A 22,795-nucleotide genomic window follows, 5' to 3' on the forward strand; every position below is an offset into this window, starting at 1 on the left:
GAGTTCTTTAGAGGGAAAAATGTAGAGAACAGAGTAGCAAGAATGTTTTCACTTAGCTGGCAGGAAAGGTTGTAATAGCCTTGAACCTGTAACACTTATAATGGGCTGAAAAGACATGAGTAAATTCAGCAGACAGAATAAGACCAGAGATCAACTGAAATACCGAAAAAAGCTTCCTTCTTGAGAGAGAACTAAATGTTACGGATACATTCACATTTGTTAAGTTTGAGCTACACAGTCACAATAGTTCCTCTTAATCCAGAAACACACACTTGTGAGAGTGATGTCACTTATCATGTAAATCCCTATTCATAAATTTTTCTTTGCAATTATGAACCAAGGTATTTTAGGACCTTCAAATTTCCTTCTTCTCYTCTGTCCAGTACAAAAGAATTAAAAAAAAACCTATTTTAAACGACTAAAAAAATAATTTAGGTCTCCATCAAAACTAGAACAAACAGCACAGACAAACTTACCAAATAAATTGGTTTTCACAGTGATAGACAGATGAGTGTTATTTCTAAGGATTTCCATGGCTTTTGTCAGCTGAATGTTTTCAAAGTTTTGACCATTCACTTCCAATATCTAAAAATTCAAACAAGTAATGTTATTTTCATGTAGTGAAGAGAAAGGAAACAAAGAAAAGGGGGGGAGAGGGTAATGGAGGGACACATTTTATAATTAGATACCTGGTCTCCACGTTTCAAGCCTGCTTCTGTAGCTTTGCTACCAAAATCTACACTGTCAACAAAGATTCCGAATCCTTTTTCTGACCCTCCCAGCAAGATAAAAGGCAAAGGGGCTTCTCGAGATGGCTTTGTTAAGGTTATCAATCTTCGTTTTGCCTTAGCAGCACAAGCGATATTTAACAGCCTCAAATGTCCACCCATTTTCTACAAGAGAAAAGCATAATAAGTGATATGTAACAAYAGCCTGGCTATTCCCCATCATCCCAAATTGACAGGAAAAAACCCTCACTCTCACCTCCCTCTCCAAATTGTTCTCAAATTCTTCCAGAAATCGAGTCATAGCAGGATCTCCTTCAAAATCATTGAAGTGATTGTTCACCCACAACAATACTACCCGTGTAACCTGAAAATGGATCAATATTATAAATATTTTGTTAGAATACTCAGAACAACACGACTGCCAAGTGTTTTGAAAATACTGTTCCTTAAAGGCCCCGTAAATTTCCATTGGTATCTTAAATATTATATATACTTATATAATATATATATACATCAAAATCAAGCTTTACTAATATGCAATTATTTTTCATGAAAATARAATAAACTTAGTATTAAAATTGTTTTCACTTGTGTAAGCAATGGTATGCTGCATTTCATAACAAATACTATGAGTCAGAAAATGAACACTGGCTGTATCAAATTTGATTGAAATTTGAGTAGGGAACAGTGCWCACACGTAAAAGACAACAAGGTAGATCCATTTCTGGTCTATAACAATTTCCTGTTCATGTACATTTCCAAATCTGCTTATTTCTTCAAGCACATGATCACAAAGCTTACAATACAGCTTAATATTGGCTCTTGAATCTCATAAGTCTTTAGATGTGCCACCATTAATTTCATCTGGCATTTACCTCTATGAAAGAGCTACTGTATGTTTAGAGAGGCAGGAAAAAGGAGCTGTTGCAAGAAGCAGGAAAGAGGTTTTAACAGCAAAAGCCTGCAATTCCTTTCCTTAGAGTCAATCTTTCCATTTAGTCCTTCTTCTTGCCTCCACCAGCCAGTCCCCCCAAGCAATTATGATTACCACATTGAGAAGAATCTTAGTTGGTATTTTAGAGTTTGGCAGGAAAAGACTCTACAGGAATACTATTAATTAATACTAATGAAGGCAAAGCCACAAAATAAAAGCTGGATTTTTTTAATACTACATGCTTTTACGATAGTATTCTCTCTTTTAGTATGTGATTTGACCTGGAACGTCAGCAGTACTTGTCCTCACAAAATGAAAGAGTTTTGATGTCATGAATTAATATTGATTCACGCTATTTTTAAAAAGTTGCTGAATCCAGAACCGTTGTGCCACTCAATGCTACCTCTAAAAAACACAGCTGCATTTCTTCTTTTATGCTGGAAAAGTAAATCAGTATGGATAAATCTCTAAACATTTCCAAACCCAGAGCTTAAGAASTAAGTCTCATACAGATTTTAATCACCTAGTGCTAACCCCTGCCCATTCTTTGTGTCTGGCACAAAATCTAAACCTCTGAAGCCTCATGTGCTAAAGGTCTGACACCAGGCAAAACCAACTCCTGCCACCCTCACAGTTTCTAAATAGCTTTTCCTTTTCCCCAGAAAAGYAAATGAATTCAGAAGAATTGCTGAAATTATTGACCAAACTAATCAAGCACCTCAGAACTCCTCAAGTTCAGATTCTAACTGAAGGCAACTACACAGCCCTATGTTCTGAAGCTCCCAGCCACAGGAACATACTTGAGAGTTTTGCACCTTTGAAACTCAAGATGAACTTCATTCCTGATATTTTTTATTGCTGTGGATGACATTGGAAGATCCAGACAATGTCTGGTTAAATTTAGGGTAATTGCAGATTATTAAAACTGTCTGGGAAGTAGCAAGTAACAAGGAAGTTACCACGCAATCTATTTTAAATCTCTGCAGAAACAGCTTCACTGTCAACGCTGCTTTTAACGTTGTGACTTACTCATCTACACCCAAAGGACACTGAGCTGGGAGGAGCTRAACACCAGCTTCCAGAGGAATGGCATTACTCATGTCACAATCAGGACCAGAGTTAAAAGAGGATTAAAGCTGCAAAATCAAACACCCTGCTGCAGGGCAAAACCATCACTAAGGCTGGATGTCCAACGTCCCACTCTGAGTCCTCCTGAGTACTGATCATCCCAGGAAGTTTTAATCATCCCCTGTGCTCTCCTCACTGCTTATCAGCCCCCAACACAAAACAGCCCAAATCTTCCAGATTCCTTATCCCACTTGTCTCTGCCTCTAGCCTTTCTGCCAGTGTTGCTGGAGGTCAGAATAGGTTGGTTATTGAGGCAGCAGAACAAAGAGCTGCTCTGTGTTCAGACCTGATACAAGCCACTGTGCTGGGTCATGCATTTAGAGGCTGAGGGGAATTATCCATAGGAGAACAAGAAACATAAATTTAAATATGAACTCCAATATTATAGCTCTGAACAGTATTAGCTGCAAAGCCCATCCTCTGTCAAATATAACGATCCTTCCTTCAAGGAACAGCAATGCTAACATTTCTGGAAGAAATACCCAGATTTAAATAAAGGCTGAAGCCCAAATTTCTCTTTCATTGTACTAATTCCCTTAGTTTCCAATTTACAAAAAAAACAAATGGCATCTGGAAATTTTTAGCAATTTTTTACATACAAAATACTTGCATACAAGAGAAAATAAATTAATACAGTTTGAAGTATGATACAGCCTCAAGAGACTGTGCCAAAACTGGATATGCCTTATTCTTCCATCATGGAAATTTTATTTAGGGAAGCGAATATTTTACTGCTTTCTTGTATTTGGGTTGGGCTTGGTGGCATTCTTTTTAACGCTACATAAAGCACAACAGATTCTTAACAATGGATGAAATTTCTAGTCTGTTTAAAAAAAATCTCAACACTTTTGCCAAGTTGAATTAACTAGTATTATGCACAGAAGACACAGAACTTAGTTATATGCACAGACTTGGAGACAATAAAATTCTACTGAATTACATTAAATAAAAATATTGACTTTCAGAAAAAAAGCTTTCCATATACCTGCAAGCAACTAAGCTGTAAAAACACAGCAAGGTAAAAACATGGGCAATTTACCTTGCCTGAACACAGTAATGTTTAAACAAAATAAGGAAAAATATGTGCTTAGTTTTAGCCATATATCCTGCCATTAAACTATATCACCAGCTATTTGTGTCTTATGCAGTCTAGTCATTCTCTCTAAAGCATATTTTATTCTTATCAGCCTATATTTCAATGCAAATGATAACAGTACATAATTCAGGAGATTTTAACCTTATCCCTGAGGCTGGGGTCATTGAACCACTCCAACAACTTCTTGCCCACTTCCATTGGGCTGGAAAGAAAGGTCCTATACGTCAACAGGAAGTCTTCTATAAATGTTGGGTCTACCACAGAGTGCTCTTCCACCAAATGCATTGTTAACCTTTCAGCTGTTCCCTATTGAAAACAAAAAATTGAAAAAAAATCATAGTTATTAAAACAGATTTTCAACACATGCAAATCTGTTTTCTTGTAACATACAGAAGATTCATCACCCCAGAAAAGATACTGCCTTCCATTAACTGATAAATTAAGCAAACATAACAGCTTGACGAATGTGATATGAAAAAAAAAAAAAAAAAAAAAAAAGAAGATGAAATTAATTTCAGTAGAAATTACCTAGCTGTCAATGTGCATAATTATAAGGAAATTCTAGAAATACTAACAGTCTATTTCCAAATATTTATTTCTACAATACATATCTCAACTAGTCCTGGACCTTGCCAAGTTAAGAAGTTTACAGAACACAGACATTTGCAAGAGACTCTCTCTTTTCCTTTTACCTTGATGACAATGTGACCTTTCCTTGTTCCAGTGCGGTCAAGCTCCCTGTGCTCCTTCACCATCACAATCTCYCCTTCCTCCTCTACCTTCTGCATGTTCTTTTCCACTTGATTGAGGATGCGGCAATAATCTTGCTGGGCTATACAAACAAACTGGAAAGAATCATCGMGCACCAGTATTAAAAGGTAAAATCTGCAGAAAAGCATTTGGACTTAAGGTGCAAGTATTCTATTAACAGACAAGATAAAGCAGCTCCTCAACCTGCACTGAGTCAAATTTGTCTTTCCAACAGTTCAGCTGTAGCAAGGAGATGAATAGTCAAGCACARTAGTGCCACTGCAATCCTGCAGTGAGAGGAGACCAAGATCCATCAGAGMCCTGTGATTTAGTATTCTCAGCCATTTTCCTTCAGCTGCTTTGACCTTCCCACTGCTGGAGATGAAGTTCAGTATCCTAGCCAGTCCTTTTTTCTTACATGCAAAGTATTTTGTGGTGTTTAGAAGGGTTACAAGATTGAAGTGAAATCCTAGGTTTTATTTTTTGTGCCTATWGTTTTGGTAAATAATCTTTTTTTTACAGCTATTATATTGAAGTTAATCATTAAGAAAACTAATATTTATTCAATTAATGAGTGCAGGCACACAGAAACAAATTACTTCTGATAAAGCATACAGCAGGAAAATTATTTTCTACAATCATCAGTTCAGCCAATAAGTGCAAGAATAAATGTCTTAGGAATATTTCTAATACCTATACTATGTAAATATAATTAAGACCAACCATAATAAATTAGAAAAAGACAACATTGTACACAAATTGTTGTACCTTTGTCTCTTTTGGAGGGCAAGATTAAACATCTTATTGTATGAATTTGGGTATGTAACTGAGAGGAAATAACAGTGTTTCTTCTGATTGAAAGGTTGTTAAATCCTCATGTACACGTTAAGGATAAAGGCATGGGAAGCAGAGACAGTATGTTCTCTTTAAATTCATTTACACACCATTTCTTCTTTCCAGCTGGTAGCAGCTGAAACAGAAGTCCTACAATGTGGATTTGATGAAAACATTACCCTAACAAGAAACCGTTTATGCACATTTTGGAAGTTAGATGGGCAAACTAAGCCAGGTGACTCTGTTAACACACATTTACACCCCTTTCAAAGGCCATCTACTCGAAGCTAATTAGCCATCAGGACCAAGCAAAATGCTTAATTCACCCACAGGCTCTGCTATTATTTTCTGGATGGGAATAAGCAAATAGCAACCCCATAGCCAGATTCAGCCAGCAGTTTTATGCTATGAAAACCATTCTTTACATCTGACTGCTTGTATTACAGCAAACATCAAGGCTTTTTCCTTGAAAGGTCAGATCAGCCAAAATTAGATTTTTCACTCAAACCATGGGAGATAAAGTTTGTATTACTCTGATATCCAGTTGCTGAGTAGAGTAAGGAAGAATGGCTATTAGCTGCAGAAGTAAAAGAGYCTGTAATGGCTAATGGACCCTGAGATTTTACTAAGGGAACACTAGAAGCAATGCATGYATGGAAGGGGTGATGGGCCTCATACTCTGGAAAAGCATGTAGGAAACATCTTCATCCAAMTTGATCCCTTATCCAGATAAAGATAACTCAATTTCCCAGACTGTGGGTATGCAGGAGTCATATTGCCCAGCTGCTGCTCAGGGTTACCCACTGAAGATTTGACACATATTCAGTTCAAAATAAAACTGTGTCTCATTATTGAGCAGCACTGCACCTCTGTGGGTGTGAGTTTGCATGCATTACAGACACGCTACCTGGCAGTCATCCACTTTGGTTCTCATCACTCCTTTCATATATTCCTTTTCCATGGTGGGGGAAACACCAAAGCTGTTTCCCATGCACAGTATCTCTGTTCTTCCATCAGGGTATGTCACCTCCACAGAGCCATTCAGAATGACTGACCAGGAATCCAGCTACAAATCAAACATTGCAGGATACATGAAGACYGAATCACTTAAATTTATAATATACGACAAAAATACAACTCTCAAAATTTTTCTAAAGCAAAAAGTTATCTTTTCAAAGATATCTTGTTCAAAAGTTATCTGTTAGTACCTAATAAAAATTTTACAAGCTCGTTTTCGTTAAATGAACAGCTATCTCCAGCTCAAGCAAACTGGGGTCTTAAGTTAATCTTTAATATTAAGAGGTAATATAAGACCGTGAAAAAAGATGAAGTTTTAGAACTGCCCTTGAAAACTGAAATAAACTCCCCAAATCAGCTCAAATATGCAGGAAACATTTTGTATAGTAGAGAGAATGTTTTCTTTTACTTTTATTTCATGAGTGTTTAAACAAAAACTTTCAGAAAATCCAGAACAAAAAGAGGYTTGATTTACCTGAATGTTGCGCGCTTTTTTTTTTTTTTAAATAACAAAAGAGGACCTTAACCTTGTGGAATCTGGGATGTTTGGTATAATAGGAGAGTCAAAAGCAACTTCTACTGACCTCTTCCCCATCGTTTAGTACAATAGTTCCTGCTCTCTCCACAACTGCAAACACCATCACGGCACAGAGCTCTCTCCTCACTGACATTGTCATGTTGGCAAAAGCAGGCAATTGATGCATGAATTCCAGTAGTTGTTCTGAAGGAGAAAAAGCCCACTGAGTCGTGCATGTCAAAACAACAAAGCACAGTAAAGACAGTTCTTCAGCAAGATGCCTGAGGCTGCTTAAGCTAAAATGCTGCACAATCGTTTCTGTATACTAATAAATCATGTACAGTGGCCTGTTTTAATTACTGGGTATTTTGTAGACACAGACTGGCTGGTCATATCATCAACAGAAACCCTGCAAAGTCAAAGTCAGCATAATGGAAGAATTGTAATGCAACCACGAGCTCTGAATACAGGCAACGATATTTGTAATACTCCAGTCAGGGCAATAATTTCATCATGACTAGAACAGGGACTRTATAAAACCCAGCAAGACAAATTCCCCAAAACTTAGCAAGTTGTTTGGTAAAGCCATTTCCTCCCTCACTACACTTAACAATAAATTGCACTTGATCATTTTCTGGCCGTTTCACAAAGTTCCTCTCAGATGGACCAGCCAAAATCACAGTCTTAAAGGTGACTACTGCTGCTCTGCCTTCTACAAACACTTGAGCCACACTTGTACTCCACAGTGAACTTCCTGTACTTTCACTTTTTATACTGCTCCTAACTACAGACTCAATTTTACTTGTCCTGCCAAATGATTATACRCTCTAAAAACATCTTTGCAAACAGTTTGATCTAAAATGTCCACTGAAAGAGTTCAATAGGACTCAATCTTTTCCTTATTTTTTTTATTTACTCTGGATCACAGAAATGTTGTGATTAAAAGGCACTTCCAGAATTCATCTGGTCTGCCTGCTCAAGCAGAACCACCTTCAGCCAGTTGCCCAAGGACACATCCAAACATCTTTCAAATATCTTCAAGGAGGGAGACKAACACCTCTCTGGGCAACCTCTCCCAGTGCTCAGTCATAGCCAAAAAGAAGCATTTCCTCATGCACTGATGYAGCCTCCTGTGTTTTGGTTTGTGCCCTTTGTCCTCTCACTGGACACCACTGAGAAGACTCTGGCTCCATCATCATTACATCCTCACCCCAAGGTATTTGTACGAGATTCCCTGAGTCTTGCCCAGGCTGAACAGTCCCAAGCCCTCTTAGAACTTCCTCACATAAGAGATGCTCTAGTCACAAAATCATCTCATAATCAACCTTAATCACCATTTAGTCACACTTCAATAAAAGAAAAAATCTCACCCAGTGAAACAAATTAGATTAAAATTTGGATTCTAACTCTGCTTTGCTTTCAGWGTATTTACTTGTATGCCAACACAGCAAATTAGTTTGATTAGATGCACATTTACGTTAAGGTTTTAAAGGCTCCAATGTTTACCATAAACGTCAAGTCACAATGTCACAACTGACAATTAAAAATATATTGTGAGAAGCAGTGTTGACATTAATGTCGACATTAATGCCGACTTTGCCAAGGTTCTGTCTCTTTTCCAGTTTTCAGTGACGTTTATTTCATAAACCTGTTCTGRTATCAATTAGAAGCTGAAAATTGAGAACAAAAGGGCCATCAAGTAATAGCCTTCACCCATATTATGTGCATTTTCCTCTCTGTATTTGATCACTTTACATATATATGTATATAAAAAATAATAATAATAAACACTAAACTTACCAACTACAAAGGCAAATGATTAAAATAAAAGTGCAAGTTTAAAAAGTAAAATTTTGGAGGTGAAGGAGAACATTTGACAGTATTTTACTACATCACAATACTTACCAATGTCATCATCTGTCCTGTCTATTGGGTCTTTCTCCAAGCAGTCTCTAACAATATCTCTACTCATCAAAGGATCTGATGCCCTTTCAATGTCTTCTTCATCATCATCATCCTCAGAATCCACTGCTGTCTCTGGCAATCCACTGAGATCCATATCACCAGCCTCACTTTCTGTAGCCTAATTAATGTAGAAACAATTAAAAAGCATTTAAATGTGTTCTTTACTGCTGCAGTTTTCTAGTTAAACATACAGAGATTAATTCTGTCATCTAGCAGATCACTCAATTTTTTGAGTATTGTTATATTGCTTTTTCCTTTATATATCTTYTAAAAACAACTAACAATCAATTAATTCTAACCCACTGTGTTTAAATAGGACTTTTGACATTTGCTTCAGTCACACATACAAAGGATTCAACAGACATTATTTAATCTGTGGGTCTTGGGGAGATTGAAGGCTGTTACATTTCAAGCAACCATGTCTTGGACTGTTAGTTGAATATAATTTTTTTTCAACAAACAGTTCATTTGACACTTTCTGAGCTCACCCCAACTTTATATTTTCAGACACTAAGGAAAGCAATGTAATTTTTAAACAGACCATTCGGGGAAATAAGTACAGCATCAAAATGCTACAGGAATTTTGCTCTCTCTCAGTCCCTAGAAATGTATTTTTCTTTTACAATTCCAGTTGAACATAGTAAAATATGGCTTTCACTTGCTGATAAACTGCCTAAGAATTTACAGATGCAGAAAAAATGCAAAGTCATTGCTCAGACACCACAGATGAACTACCCAGAGTATCTGTCAAACTTAACCTCCTTTAAATTGTATTAAAATGAATGAAAACACAGTCCAGATACAGCTCGAGGTCATTAGTATAGCACSTAAAGGTAAATATATTTTAATGATTCAGTTTGAAGACCAAACACTTAATAAATCCCACAAACATTTGTCTGTCAYGGCTGATAAGGCTGCTTTTTCTCAGAACCTGATTTAATACCATGGCAGCTGCCAAGGCTCAGCTATGACAATTTTTAAGGAAATGCAAGCCTCTAATGAGCAAGTTTTAAGCCATGGCTTGAGAAATCCAGTTTCACAGGCCTTAAAGKGATGGTTTGTTTCTGAGACTCTGGAAGCATACAATGCATTCGTGTCTACTTCAATACATGGGACAAACACACCTACTAMTAAAGCTTGTTTAATCGACCCATCTCAGGCTGGTAAAAAAGACAACCCACAAAACTAGGTCACTCTCCAGATACAGAGAAGGTAAGAGAAATTGCATTGGTAATTTTGCAGAATCCTCTCCCCTATTCCTGCCTCACTATCTGTGGCTGACATCTGTTACTTTAATGCCACTATACACAGCCACCCCATGAACAGCAGCATATGGCTGGAGATGGATCAGGGCAGCCAGTGAGTCTTAAATGCTTCTGTCCTACAGCACAACACGAGTTTTGTAACTGGGCATTGTTAATATAAAAAGCATGACAACAGCATCTACGCAGTATTAAAATTATTCTCACTCCATGGTTTTGGGTTAGGGGTTTTTTGGTTGCTGTTGCTCATTTTGGGGGGTTTTGTGGCTTTGTTGGTTTCGGTTTTGTTTAAAAGAAAAAAAAAAAAGCTGCTCATTTTTTTAACCAGGAAAAGGAAAGATGTTACTGGCATAGAAACACATCACAAAAATGATAGCACGGATAGCAGTACTTTTATTAGCAGTCTTACTGTGTTCACCATGCATGTTCCCTGTGATACATCTGAAACAGCTGCTGTAACTACTCTTTCAGAATWGCCTTCATCAAAAGTGACTGGTGGAAAAATTAGCGGCGATGAGTCAGTAGACACACCACTTATGACACCAATCTGTCAGAATCTGAAGTCTCCAACAGTGACAATTCCAGTGACAGTGGGACTGATTCACAGTCAGTTTTGCAAACCTTTCCCATTACTAACAAGCACCCCTCCTACCTGCCCAGATTAAGCTCTCTCAAAAGCACGTTAGCAAAATTATTGCAGAACTGAGTTTAGTCACGCAGTGTTAACATACAGGAGAAACTTCCACCTATTGTACAAAATCTGATTATTAAAATACAAGTTATTTTGCTGTCTTCAAGCAATAAAACAAAACTGTAAAACTCTTGAAGCTCTTTAATCATGAAGAGTTGATGCTATTKAAAGCAAATTCTTACAGTGAATTAAATGTAACTTTGTACTCAGAAAATATGTTACAAGTACTWCTGAAGGCAACAAGATTTTCCAAAGATGACCACTTTTTCCACTTGTTGGGGTTTTTTTTTTTGATAACTGAAGTTATTGGTGGATGGAAATCAACTATTTCTTACTTCCTATCAGAAAATCCAAACTATTGCAACAAAGAAGCTCAGTATTGGTGGCAACAACCCACAAAGTAATAAAAAAGTATGCTAATTTAGGACACCTTTAAAAATACCTTTTGAGAAAAAAAATTACATTTCTTCAAACAACTTTCTGAAATTGCTATGATCATGCAAAAGATAGCAAAGGAAGACAAATGTAGGCTTTCTGCATGTTTTCAGAGCAGTAAAAAAAAAACAAACAAAAAACAAAACAAAACACAAAACTCCCACAGAAATAAAATCAAACAAAAAACCCACAAAAAAACTACACACACACCCACAAAAAATCCCGAAACAGAAAACCAAAAAAAAACCTCATCACATAAGAGCTTCTTATGCTTATACATTCAAAAATTTTTGTATCGCTTTTGTTACATTATTAGGAATAACTGGATCTGTTTTCATGGAAAAAKCATGCAGCAATATACCCACAAAAACATCACAGATAGCGCACATGTGTGGTTTTTGTTATTAAGTAATAGCTGAAAATCTGTCTAAGACTAAAGGGGAAACTCCATGAGCTCCTTTGAGCATAGGGGTTTCCTTATGAACCTCAGCCACCAAAAACCCAAACACAAGATAAATATCCAACAGAATTTGTCCTACAGTCAATCATGAGGCTTAGATCTTCTCAGGRCATGTAATCAAGGGTGAAATACACCTCAGAATTTCCACTCCTGGGTGCATGTTGAACTTTTGCTTCTCGGGTAATAAGAGAAATTAGTTTCACTTAAATAAATCTAAAAGGATTGCGTGCAAGAAAAATGCTGGTTGCAGCCTGAAGTACAAAACAGTGTCTCTCCAAAGCCCAAATACCAACTCCAGTAGCAAAGTTCTCATGTCATCTTTCCAACTGTGGAGAAAAATTTTGAAGCTTCAAAGGAATCTCATAATAGTGACAGCCTAATATTTTATTTGTCACATCACCAACAGCAGAGTTAAGAGACTAAGACACATTTTCAAGCCTGAGTTGAAGGAGTATTTCATATTTGACACCAAAGGAGAATCTGACCAATTTTAAGTAGCGTCTACAAGGGCTAATATTGTATCAAAAAAAATCTAGTTCCTTCAACTGCTAAGGATTGTGAARTCCAAACACACCTCCAGATTTGAGTCATAACAGCTAATTAAACAAATACAGTCAAATAACTAGGAGAAGATGTGAAGTAAAAGAAGCCTTCTCTAAGTTCTTGGTTAGCCTTTGGTTCCTTGACTGACATGGGGAAGAGGGGGAGGATTAAAAAAAGAGAATAGCCTTCATTGTCCCTAGGTCAAACTGGGAAATGGGGGACCCTTCTGGTCACCTTAGACTGGCAGGAGAGGGAAGTGGTCAATCCCAACTCTACTGGTCTTGCATGTTTTAGAGGCATCATGAAGATGAACACAATGASAGGGGTGATGGCTATGTGAGCAGCTAAAGAACATGACTTCATTTACTGCCTCATTTCTTCCTCTAGTGAATTTTTGAGTTTCTTGAGAAAACAGATCAGAAGAGGTCAAGGGTGATCTCTGCCTTTACACAATCAAATAACTCTCACTCCGGTGTAACAACTGCTTCATCACACACACCACCCTTAYTAAGGGAAAGAAAGTGGGAACGCTTGGAGAACTGCTTACAAGATGACTGGCTCTGTTTTAAGTGGCCTTCATGGTTTTCCTTCTATATTGGTCTGGGAAAAACTTCCAACTGATGATAATATGGAAAGAAAAAACTAAAAAACCCACAAAAGTAAACACACTAACTACTGATTCCTTAATATTTTAAATAGACTACTTTAATCTTTACTTTAAAAAAAATTAATTACTTTCTTTAGGAAACACTGTATCATTTTGAAGACCAAATTCCCCTTGTAACTATTGTTACCAGATAAATCAACAATCCAAAATCTCCAARCATGCAAGAGAAAAATACCAGGGACAAATAGAAAATAAAAAGCAAGTACAGAAGAAGCTTCTTGCACAAACCAGAAATATATTCCTTGCCTGGTGCAGTCCCTCAATTCCATGAAGCTAGGAAAGAAAGAAGCCATGCTTAGCTCAAAAAAAACCACCACCTCCACATAACTTTTCAACCATTGTCATTTAAGGGGTAAAAAGTAAACTAAAAAATGAAATTAAGAATGTCTATTAGCAAAACTACTCACTTTTTACTTTCTAATTTTTAAGCCAATACTGATACAAAACACCCAAGAACACTGGCTSTACCTGCTTAATGAAATGACTTGCAAAAGTCACATTATCTTGAAATATTCCCTCATGTCATACAAGCACATTGGATTCAGCATCTTCACAGAGAGAAATTATGTCTGGGGTTTTGTTTTAAATTAGCTTTCAGATGACTGAGTAAAAGTTTACACTATCAATAAATTAAGATGAAATTCAATCCATTGAATTGAATTATAATATGTACTTGTTTATGAAATAGTTATCATATGTACTACAGTCAACTATAATTATTACATGTACAGAAATCATATGTAAATCTAAGTAGTAACTTATTTTTTCATACTACATTGACACAAGTGCAACTGTCCATGAAATACCTTAAAACTCCTTCAGTCCAAGGTTTTCACAGTGCTCTCTATATTTGTTTGTTCTTCCACTATCTACCACAAAATTTACAAGACAGCAGCCCACATCTGTCACAGCAGTCAGCCTGAGCAGTTTTCCTCACTAAAGATGGRCACGGGTAACAATCCAGACAATGCACACCAGGAATAGCATCCTCCCCTATTGCCAAGTAATTGCCACTTTCTCAGAACGGAGCAACGTCTGCCAGAATCACAGGCACACAGAACACGGACTCTGGAAGCTACAGAGTAGGTTAAGTACCTGAATTTACCAGGAGTGATAAGGAACTGCACAGGATTTTGTTAAAACTGCAGGGGCAATTCGCAGGACAATCTACCTGAGCTGTTCCAGCCATTCTGGCACTACCCAGAGCCCTGCACTTCAGCAATTGATACAGTCAGAAAGACTGGCTTTATTTTAAGGTAAAACCTCTTTATTTTGCGTGCAGTGACTAAAGGGCAGGCTGCATGGACTCTCCGGTTGGAGAGATAAAAGACTGGTGTCCCTCAGGAAGAGCTGCTGAAGGGTGGACCTTTCTCCTAGGAGCTGCCATATCAGATTCATGAGAAAACAAAGCTGACATCTTGAAAATTTCCAAGCAGCACACACATCCTGGGAGGGTCTCAGAAAGGATGTTCCTGGTTTCCTGTACCGACAGCGGTATCTGGGCAGRCAGCAGAGGGGCACGGAAGGGTGGCAGGAAGCCACCAGTCTGAGGACAGGATAAAGCAAAGAAAGGCTGGCAAAAAGCTGAGCCAACACAACAATGCTTCCCGAAACAGAAAGGGGGAGAAATTCATGAGCTTAAATCTCTTYACTCTCCAATCATCATGACAGGTAGAGGAACCATTTAGGAGCATAAAGGAACAGGTATATGCGTTCACATAAGTTATTAACTAAACCTAGGAATCAAAAGCAAGCAGCCATACAAGAGAAGCAGCAGTGAATGATTTGCTTTGCCACGTCAAAACAAGACAGAAGCAAAAAACTGTCCTAGGCAAACACAAGCCAACACAAATCTACCGACATTCAGCATCTCCTTCCTCTCAAGTCACCCTACAGAGTTCATCACTTGAACTTATTTCCTAAAATAAAAATAACAGTATTTAAGGACCTCACCAGCTGGCACCTGAAATGTTTTTGAAACTTGGGTGGGGTAAACACAAAGGTTGATTTTATTTTGGTAAGTACTTCTTATCCTAAAAGAAGTTCTTTCATGTGCAACGTTTGACAAACAAATTTAGATACCGCATTAATATTTAAAAGGAAGTATTCTCAGTTCAATGCTGAAAGCATCTGAAGATTCAGCTTCATGATTTATTAAAAAAATCTTAAAAGGCCATGAACATATTTTCACTGGAAGCAGCTGCTCTTAAGGCTACAGAACCAAAACTTGTTAGGATGCAAAACATGACATATCATTACCTCAGATTACAACAGTAAGGATCTAAACAACAGTATAATATTTTTTTTTTTTAAAAATCAACTGCAAGACAAGATGATAATCTTTCTAAATCATTGCTTTCTCCTTAGCCATAATGAACAGAAATCTACCCCACTGAACAGAAATATGCCATTATACACAGAAAATAAGAATCAAAGGAACAACGATCATGAGCTTTGCCTAAGACTTACTAAATTTGAAGTAAAAAAAGKTATATATTGATGACTTGGTTATGGTTTACTTGTTTTTAAATAAACACTTGGGAGARAATTAAAAGACAAACAACTGAGAGAGAAGGACTGATCCACTCTCTTGGTTTTAAAAAAAAATCTGTTTATTTAATCCTTAATTTGACTCCAGAGAATTCAAATTATAGCCATTTTATTTTGTTTTGGGGTTTTTTTTGGCAGTACTTTAACCTAGCTTAACACTGCTGCATTACATTCTTTATGACTAAAACTGAGGCCAGACATTAATGATTTACCACAATTTCAGAAATCAAGTCCAACAATACTTGGTACCATTAAGTTTAATTTCAAGAATTTAAGAACCTTATCAGTTTCCACATGTGAATTTACTATTTCCTTAATAAATATTCTTTMAAGTATTAAGATAAAAACATTGCCAAATATTTCTCTGAAGTTTCTGTAGTTGTTTAGGTTATTTGGTTGGGGTTTTTTAATTGCACAGAAACTCAATGATATTTTTCACAGTTATGAACATTTTGCTCCAAGTCTTCACAAAAAATTTACTTCAGACTTATCCAAATTTGAGCAACTGTATGACTGCAACTACATGCCACCTACAACTGTGTCTCTAGAGGTACTTGACATTTTTCTGTTGAAGTGGAAATCTTTCAAATGAAAGGAATGAAAATCTATAGAAAAGTAGAAGAATAAAACTGATTTTACATCTTCTTCACTCTCATGCTATAAACCTAAACCCCATCTCAAAGTAGTCCTGTCTTCCGAAGAAATTCTGACAAACATACTTGACTGACATATGCTATGCCTGAAGTGTTCAGCTAATTTGACACCTTTGCAAAAATAAACCTTTGCATTATTGTAATTACTTTCTAATTTGAACTGGGACCTTTTTATAGCCTATCTTCCTTCACAAAAAAAAGAGCCTATAAGCTTATTCACCTGAAGGAGACTACATTCTACAACTACGACCCTAACTGAACTTGTACATAATGGTATATATGCTTTTCTCATTGTTCAAATGACTACATTTGCAATTTCAGAAGCATCTCAAAAAAGCATTATGCCTCTTCTAGTTAACAGTACTTCATGTTGAAGTGGTCTCACTACTTTAWGGTTATTTTGACTGAAATATATTTTAATTGGATTTGATTCCTTCTTTTTACAGTAACAAATTGGTACACTTTCCTATCAGGACAGATCCTCCTCCAACATTGCAAGAACTGTAAACGTCAAGTGAAAATGCATAATTCCTCATTTTATTTCTGTTTAGCATTTATATTTAAACTGTGGATCAGCTTCACAGTAAGTCTCTCTAAACTCAAGCTGTTCCAAATGAATAGCAGAGGGTTTTACAAGAAGCAGCCACCTCAGAATTGTAACTTTAACAAGTGCCACCAGTTCAACCTCTCCATCTTTCAGAGGATGGCCAGGAGAGAAAGCACTGCTGTGAGGTTGGCATCAGGTTTCTGCAGGGTGGGGAGATGGAAATATGTCCCTAAAGCCAGGCCAGCACAGTCTGCTTAGGGCACATTTATTTCTTCCCACCACTGAACAGGTTCTACATTAATGAAGTCAACACATCTAAAGCCTGAAATTATTGCAATTCAAACAATAAGTAGTTTTTTGAAGTCTGTTGAGTGCTTTTTCAGACAAAAACTGACAACAGGCAATAGCAAGGGTATTCAGATATTAAATGCAAAACTGCTGGCAATTGCACCTCCCATCAGAATCCATTCCAGTCTTACCTGGTAGATATCAGAAAGGCTGCTGCTTCCTGAATCACTAGTGATGCTACATCCTGAGTGACTAGATGAAACGTGGGTCACCTGTGGGTGGAGACTGTCAGTAAGGTGCAGCTTTGTGAAATCTGCAGGAAGCTATAGGTGGAGCAGAAAAAGCATCATTACAATTTGAGGGAGATACACAGCAAAATTAATTCAAATCATAAATATTACACTTTACTCTCTGCCAGTACCAACTATATCGAGAAAATCACTGGGGCTTGAAAATGTAGCATAAAAATTTTGAGTTTTGCAACTTTTTTAACTCATGTAAAATACCATCAAATTGTTGCAAATATAAGAGATTTAAGAAAAACATATATCTGAGGACAAATACTAACGAAGCGATATGCCCAAACTCTTCAGTAGCTTATGAGTTTGGATAGAATAGTAGTTATGAGGTTTGGATAGAATTAAAATGCATATAAATATTGTGCTACTCCCAAAATCAATGGTTTCCTGCAGAATGGGAATTAACAAGTGAGTAAAGTCACATACTTTAAAAAACCAACAAGCACTGCTCTGGATTTGGCAAACTCTTTTGTTTCTCAAGTTGACAAAATACATTAGAGACAAGGAAAATCCAAGTCACTGAGCTATCCATTATACTTTGAGCCAAATAATGTGACAGCAAATAGGAAATGTGTGAAGACTGATACAATTACAAAGAGCTATAATCCTGAAATTAGTTTGCTCACACGCAGTGCTGAAGAATGAATTGTGACAGTGTATTTGATCATGTAACTATCATCCACCAAGATTTGTGATGTATATTTTCAATATTGCTTTATGCCCAGAAAAYGAACTTTGACAAAGTAAAATATTTAAATGCTGTTTCAGGGCCAAATTACTCCTCTCCCCAAGAAGCCTGCATCCCACAGCTAATTAATAAAAGTATGTTAATGTATCAATCTTGTTGTGCAATAAATTATTCAATAATTTAAAAAAAAAACTTTATTCACTCGTTTGTTTCAACTCAGACAAGGCAGATACTAAGGTCATCTCTAAGGAGTTGTTTTTGTATGGAAAATGTCACATGCAGAGTGTCCATCCATGTCACCTATGAATGCTACCTTGGCACTATTGCCATTATCCCTGGATGGAAATGGAAATAAGACCTCACTCAGCACTAAGAGAGAATAAGCCAATCAGTATAAAAGATTAGGGAAAAAAGTCATCTCTAAGTCATTAAAGAGCATGCTTGAAAAAATTATTAGCTCTGTACAGCTAAAGATACTGAGTGATTTTACTGTCGTTTGCCTTGTTTAGTTCTGTTTATGGAAAATGCCCTGAAGAACCTCGGCTTTAGGATTTGCAGTGAAAAGCACACACAACGGCAAACCTTGGTCTTATTTACACTGACTGGCATTTCCTACTCTAACACATCTGAAAAGGATTTCTTCATTATYACAGAATGACTGCATCAGTGACAGCCAAAATGGCTACATTTAAAATAATTCTTTCCTAATATTTCACCTGAAAGAGTGGTTAAAACCAGCAACCAGATACTAATAATCCTAAAAAGCTTCAGTAAACCCCGAGCTAGATTTGATCTTCATCAGCAAAGAGAAGGCAATWAACAAAAGCAATACTCTAATACAAACAGCCATGAATGCTGCCTCCAGAAAAATCTAGTTGTGCTCACMACTGCTAATGAGGTATCAGAAGGACAAATTACAGCATTAGGGAGTGCACTGTAGTATCTGTTGTCTTTGCTACTTTGCTTTTTACTCTGTATGTTTGAATTATCACTAAACTGAACCATATATACTGRTATTCAGGCCACTATACCAATTCTTTTATCATTTTTGAGTCATTCTACAAGTAAGTAAACATTCCATCAAGGAAAATGAACCGACACAGCTTTTGCAATATGTTGATGACTACTTCTCAAAGTAGTCTCTCATAATTAAAGCAGCCCAGGTTTATTTCAAAGTCAGAATCCTAAATATTATTTAAAGATACATGCACAAATCAGATTCACACATTTAATGATAACTTACACAGATATGTTTTGAGATTTTCACCTTTTATAAAGCACTAACTATTGCAATCCCAAAAAAATATAAACTCCATAGGGAACCGCATATGAACACAGTATGGCACCCAGCCAAACACATTCAATTTTTTATAGTGCCCTGCAAATATCTCCATGTCATTAACAACAGCATTTATTTTTTATCAATGCATTAGAAWCTTTAAAGAACCTTATATCAAAGCAAATCCAGTTATTATGTTAAAAAATGAAATCAAGCTATGTTTAATGTAATGATTGCACTTAGTGTTTTAAATGAAGAGCAAGGATTTATGTTTCGCTACTGCACAGGCGAAAGGAAAAGGCAGGGAATTCCACAAWAACTGATGGAATATACTACAAATAAAAGCAAGCCTTCTGAATCTTTTTGGCCATAGACAATCAGCTGAATGCTTGGTGATTACTGGTTTCAGAGWAACTCCTCAAGTCAAAGCCATGCTGCATGAGCTGGACTTGCCAAGCAGTGACAGAAGATCAGAAGCAGGCATTTATCTTTAGGCAACCTAACCAGTCACTTTGATCCTAATCAAACAGGACTATTTACAAGCAGAAAGCACATGCTCACATCTTTGCAGAACACTACATCTCTGTGCTACATGCCCGAAAGCGGCATCCACTTCAGCCGCCCTACCCCCCAAAGTTAAGGTGAGAGACTGCATGAAGAGAAAACTAAATTSAAAAATTAAATACATTGAAACATATAAACTGCAAACTCAATGAAAAATGTGCATGAGAAATACATGCATTTCTATCTTACTCACAAATTGCTATTTAAAATATTTAATGTTTGCACTGTATGCAATGGGGAAAAAACTATAGCACTGGTGACAACCAAGACCCACATGTGCTGAAGTCTTATATGAAAGAGCAGTTGGGTTGACCCTGGCTTGACACCAGATGCCCACCAAAGCCACTCTGTCACTCTCCTCAGCTGGACAGGGGAGAGCAAATACAACTAAAGGCTCATGAGTCAAGATAAGGACAAGGAGAGATCACTTATCAGTTACTACCATGAGCAAAACAGATTCAATTTGGGGACAAATTAATTGAATATATTAACAATAGGAATGAGAAACAAAATGAAAGCCTAATGCCTTCCTCCCACTCTTCCCTTCTTCCTAGGCTCAGCTTCACTCACAAATTCTTTACCTCCTCCCTCACAGTAGTGTGGAGGGGCAGGGAATGGGGGCTGTGGTCAGTTCATCAATGGAGGAGCATTTCTACTGCTCCTCCTTCCTCGGATGGAGGACTCCTTACACTCTTGCCCTTCCACAGGAGGCAGTCCTACATGAACATCTGCAAAGCCTAACCCTCCCACGGGCTGCAGTTCTTCACAAACTGCTCTGGTGTGGCTCCCCTGTGGGGTCACAAGTCCTGCCAGCAAACTTGTTCCAGGGTGGGCTGCTTTCTCCACAGGGTCCCAAGTCCTGTCAGGAGCCTGCTCCAGCATGGGCATCCCACAAGCATCCACCTGCTCTGGGCCTCCCCAGGTCTTTTCCACAGGCTGCAGGTGGATGTGTGCTTCCCCATGGATCAGTATGGGCTGCAGGGACACAGCTGCTTCCCCATGGTCTGCACCACGGGCTGCAGGACAATCTCTGCTGGGGCGCCTGGAGCACCTCCTGCCCTCCTTCTGCACTGACCTGGGTCTCTGCAGGGCTGCTCCTATCACATTCCCASTCCTCTCTTCTACAGCTGCAATCACATAGTTTTTCTTTTCCTCCTTCACTGTGTTATCCCAGAGTTGCTGCCACTGTCACCGACGAGCTCAGCCTTGGCCAGTGGCAGATCCACCTTGGCACCAGCTGGCCTTGGCTCCATYAGACATGGGGGAAGCTTCTGGCAGCTTCTCACAGAATACACCCCTGTAGCCCYACCCTACCAAAATCCTGCCACACAAACCCAATATCAGCTACACCTTTCACTCCCGGAGCACAACATTTGGTAAACGTTTCTCAGTTAAGCAGAACGAGGACAAAATACAACATTCAACAAACAGCAGAAAGCTGTCTACCCCAAACCAGGATATTTACATCTAATTTCTTACTTGCAGCGGAACATGAAACGTCATGAAACCGTGCTATTGTAACTTAGTGAAAAAATTTGCTAGGAAGCATCTCTGGGCAGGTAACTTCACCACAATCCGTGTGTTTGCTGTGCTGCTGAGTATCACTTTATCCGTAAATTATTAAGCACTCGTGCTTGTATTGAGCTCTCATTCCCTTCTACAGTTTAGTACTGACTTTAGTATTTCATATAACAATAAAAATAAAAGATTTCTTGTTATGTTTTGAAGCACACACTGGCTAGATCTAGCACATGCTTTATCCACCAGACTGTAAGCAGTATGAGAAAGCCTAAGGACCCACCCTTTGCCTCAGAAACATGACCTGCCACAGACTACACCACCACAAGTGGCATCAGAACCAGATTCTCACTTTTATCTCGTTTGCCATTTTCATTAAATGACATCTAGTTTTAAGAAGCCATTCAAAGTAAGGAGGATMAAAAGCAACTTATATATATTCACATAACAAGCACCACACTAAACTACAGCTTTGCTGAAACCAAMACCTACAAAATTTCTTAACTTCATTACACTTCAAGTCACACCATCAGAAGGAAGCAGAACACAAAGTAAAAACGTAGGAGAGTAATTCAGAAAAATTAAAGTATGATTTGTTATTAAGTAAACATAGTTTCAAAACACAGTATATGTACACTACATTAAATAATTAATAATCATTAGGAGGGTCAGAAAACTGCCCTGTTAACCAGTCTCAACTTTCACAAGTGACAAACATTAAGGTGATAGATGCATAGATCTAATTATGTGCAACAGGGACAAAAGTTTCTAATACAAAACATGACCRGATAAAAGAGTTATGGCCAAAGCCCAAGTCTTAATTTGACAGAAGTAAAAACAGTATTTTCTATTTATAATGTAGCTCCTAATAAGCACACACACTAGAGTTTGCACACATGGATACACACCAGAGTTAAAATATCTGGGAACTCCAAATTTTAACTTCTTGAAAACCCTAAACCAAATGAAAACTTTAACAATTATGTGAAACTGTCTTAAGGACAAAGCCATATATCCATTTAGAACTGTACAATAACACAAACCCTGTCACACCTTCCTATATTAAAAGCACCATTTTATTACTTCCACCCTCAAAGTAAGTCACCACGTTATGCATGCAAAACTAACAATTACATTACTCTGAGTATGTTCCTCCTATTTTAAGAACATCATTATTTTCTCCTACCCTACAGCGTGCCTTTGTATATAACAAAAGGCATCTTCTACTCAAGGAAACACTTACTAATACAGTATTTGAAAAAAAATATTAAATACATTTTCAGAATGTTTACTGGACAAGAAATGAAAATTATTGGATATAGTACAAAGATGTATGAGAACAGCCAAAAAGAAGYGAAATTATACCAAAACCTTTTCTTTCT

At 37.4% G+C, this 22,795-nt stretch overlaps 1 protein-coding gene across 6 annotated transcripts in view; it reads right to left on the reverse strand.

Moving 5' to 3' along the window:
• Positions 1-22,795, reverse strand: part of RAPGEF2 (Rap guanine nucleotide exchange factor 2) — a 180,305-nt gene that overhangs the window by 28,753 nt on the left and 128,757 nt on the right. For 5 of the 6 annotated variants that reach the window (XM_057375569.1, XM_057375559.1, XM_057375549.1 and 2 more), the window contains 9 exons: positions 17,257-17,388; positions 8,910-9,087; positions 7,072-7,208; positions 6,378-6,536; positions 4,579-4,731; positions 4,028-4,192; positions 985-1,092; positions 690-893; positions 477-585 (listed from right to left, as the gene is read on the reverse strand). In XM_057375569.1, coding sequence (XP_057231552.1) covers positions 477-585; positions 690-893; positions 985-1,092; positions 4,028-4,192; positions 4,579-4,731; positions 6,378-6,536; positions 7,072-7,208; positions 8,910-9,087; positions 17,257-17,388 — 1,345 coding nt within the window. The remainder of the gene's footprint in view (positions 1-476; positions 586-689; positions 894-984; positions 1,093-4,027; positions 4,193-4,578; positions 4,732-6,377; positions 6,537-7,071; positions 7,209-8,909; positions 9,088-17,256; positions 17,389-22,795) is intronic. The other variant, XM_057375578.1, reaches the window with a different exon arrangement.

Source organism: Malurus melanocephalus, unplaced genomic scaffold (genome assembly GCF_030028575.1).
Source record: "Malurus melanocephalus ecotype Western Australia unplaced genomic scaffold, MMel_1.1 scaffold_9, whole genome shotgun sequence".
Lineage (NCBI taxonomy): Eukaryota > Metazoa > Chordata > Aves > Passeriformes > Maluridae > Malurus > Malurus melanocephalus.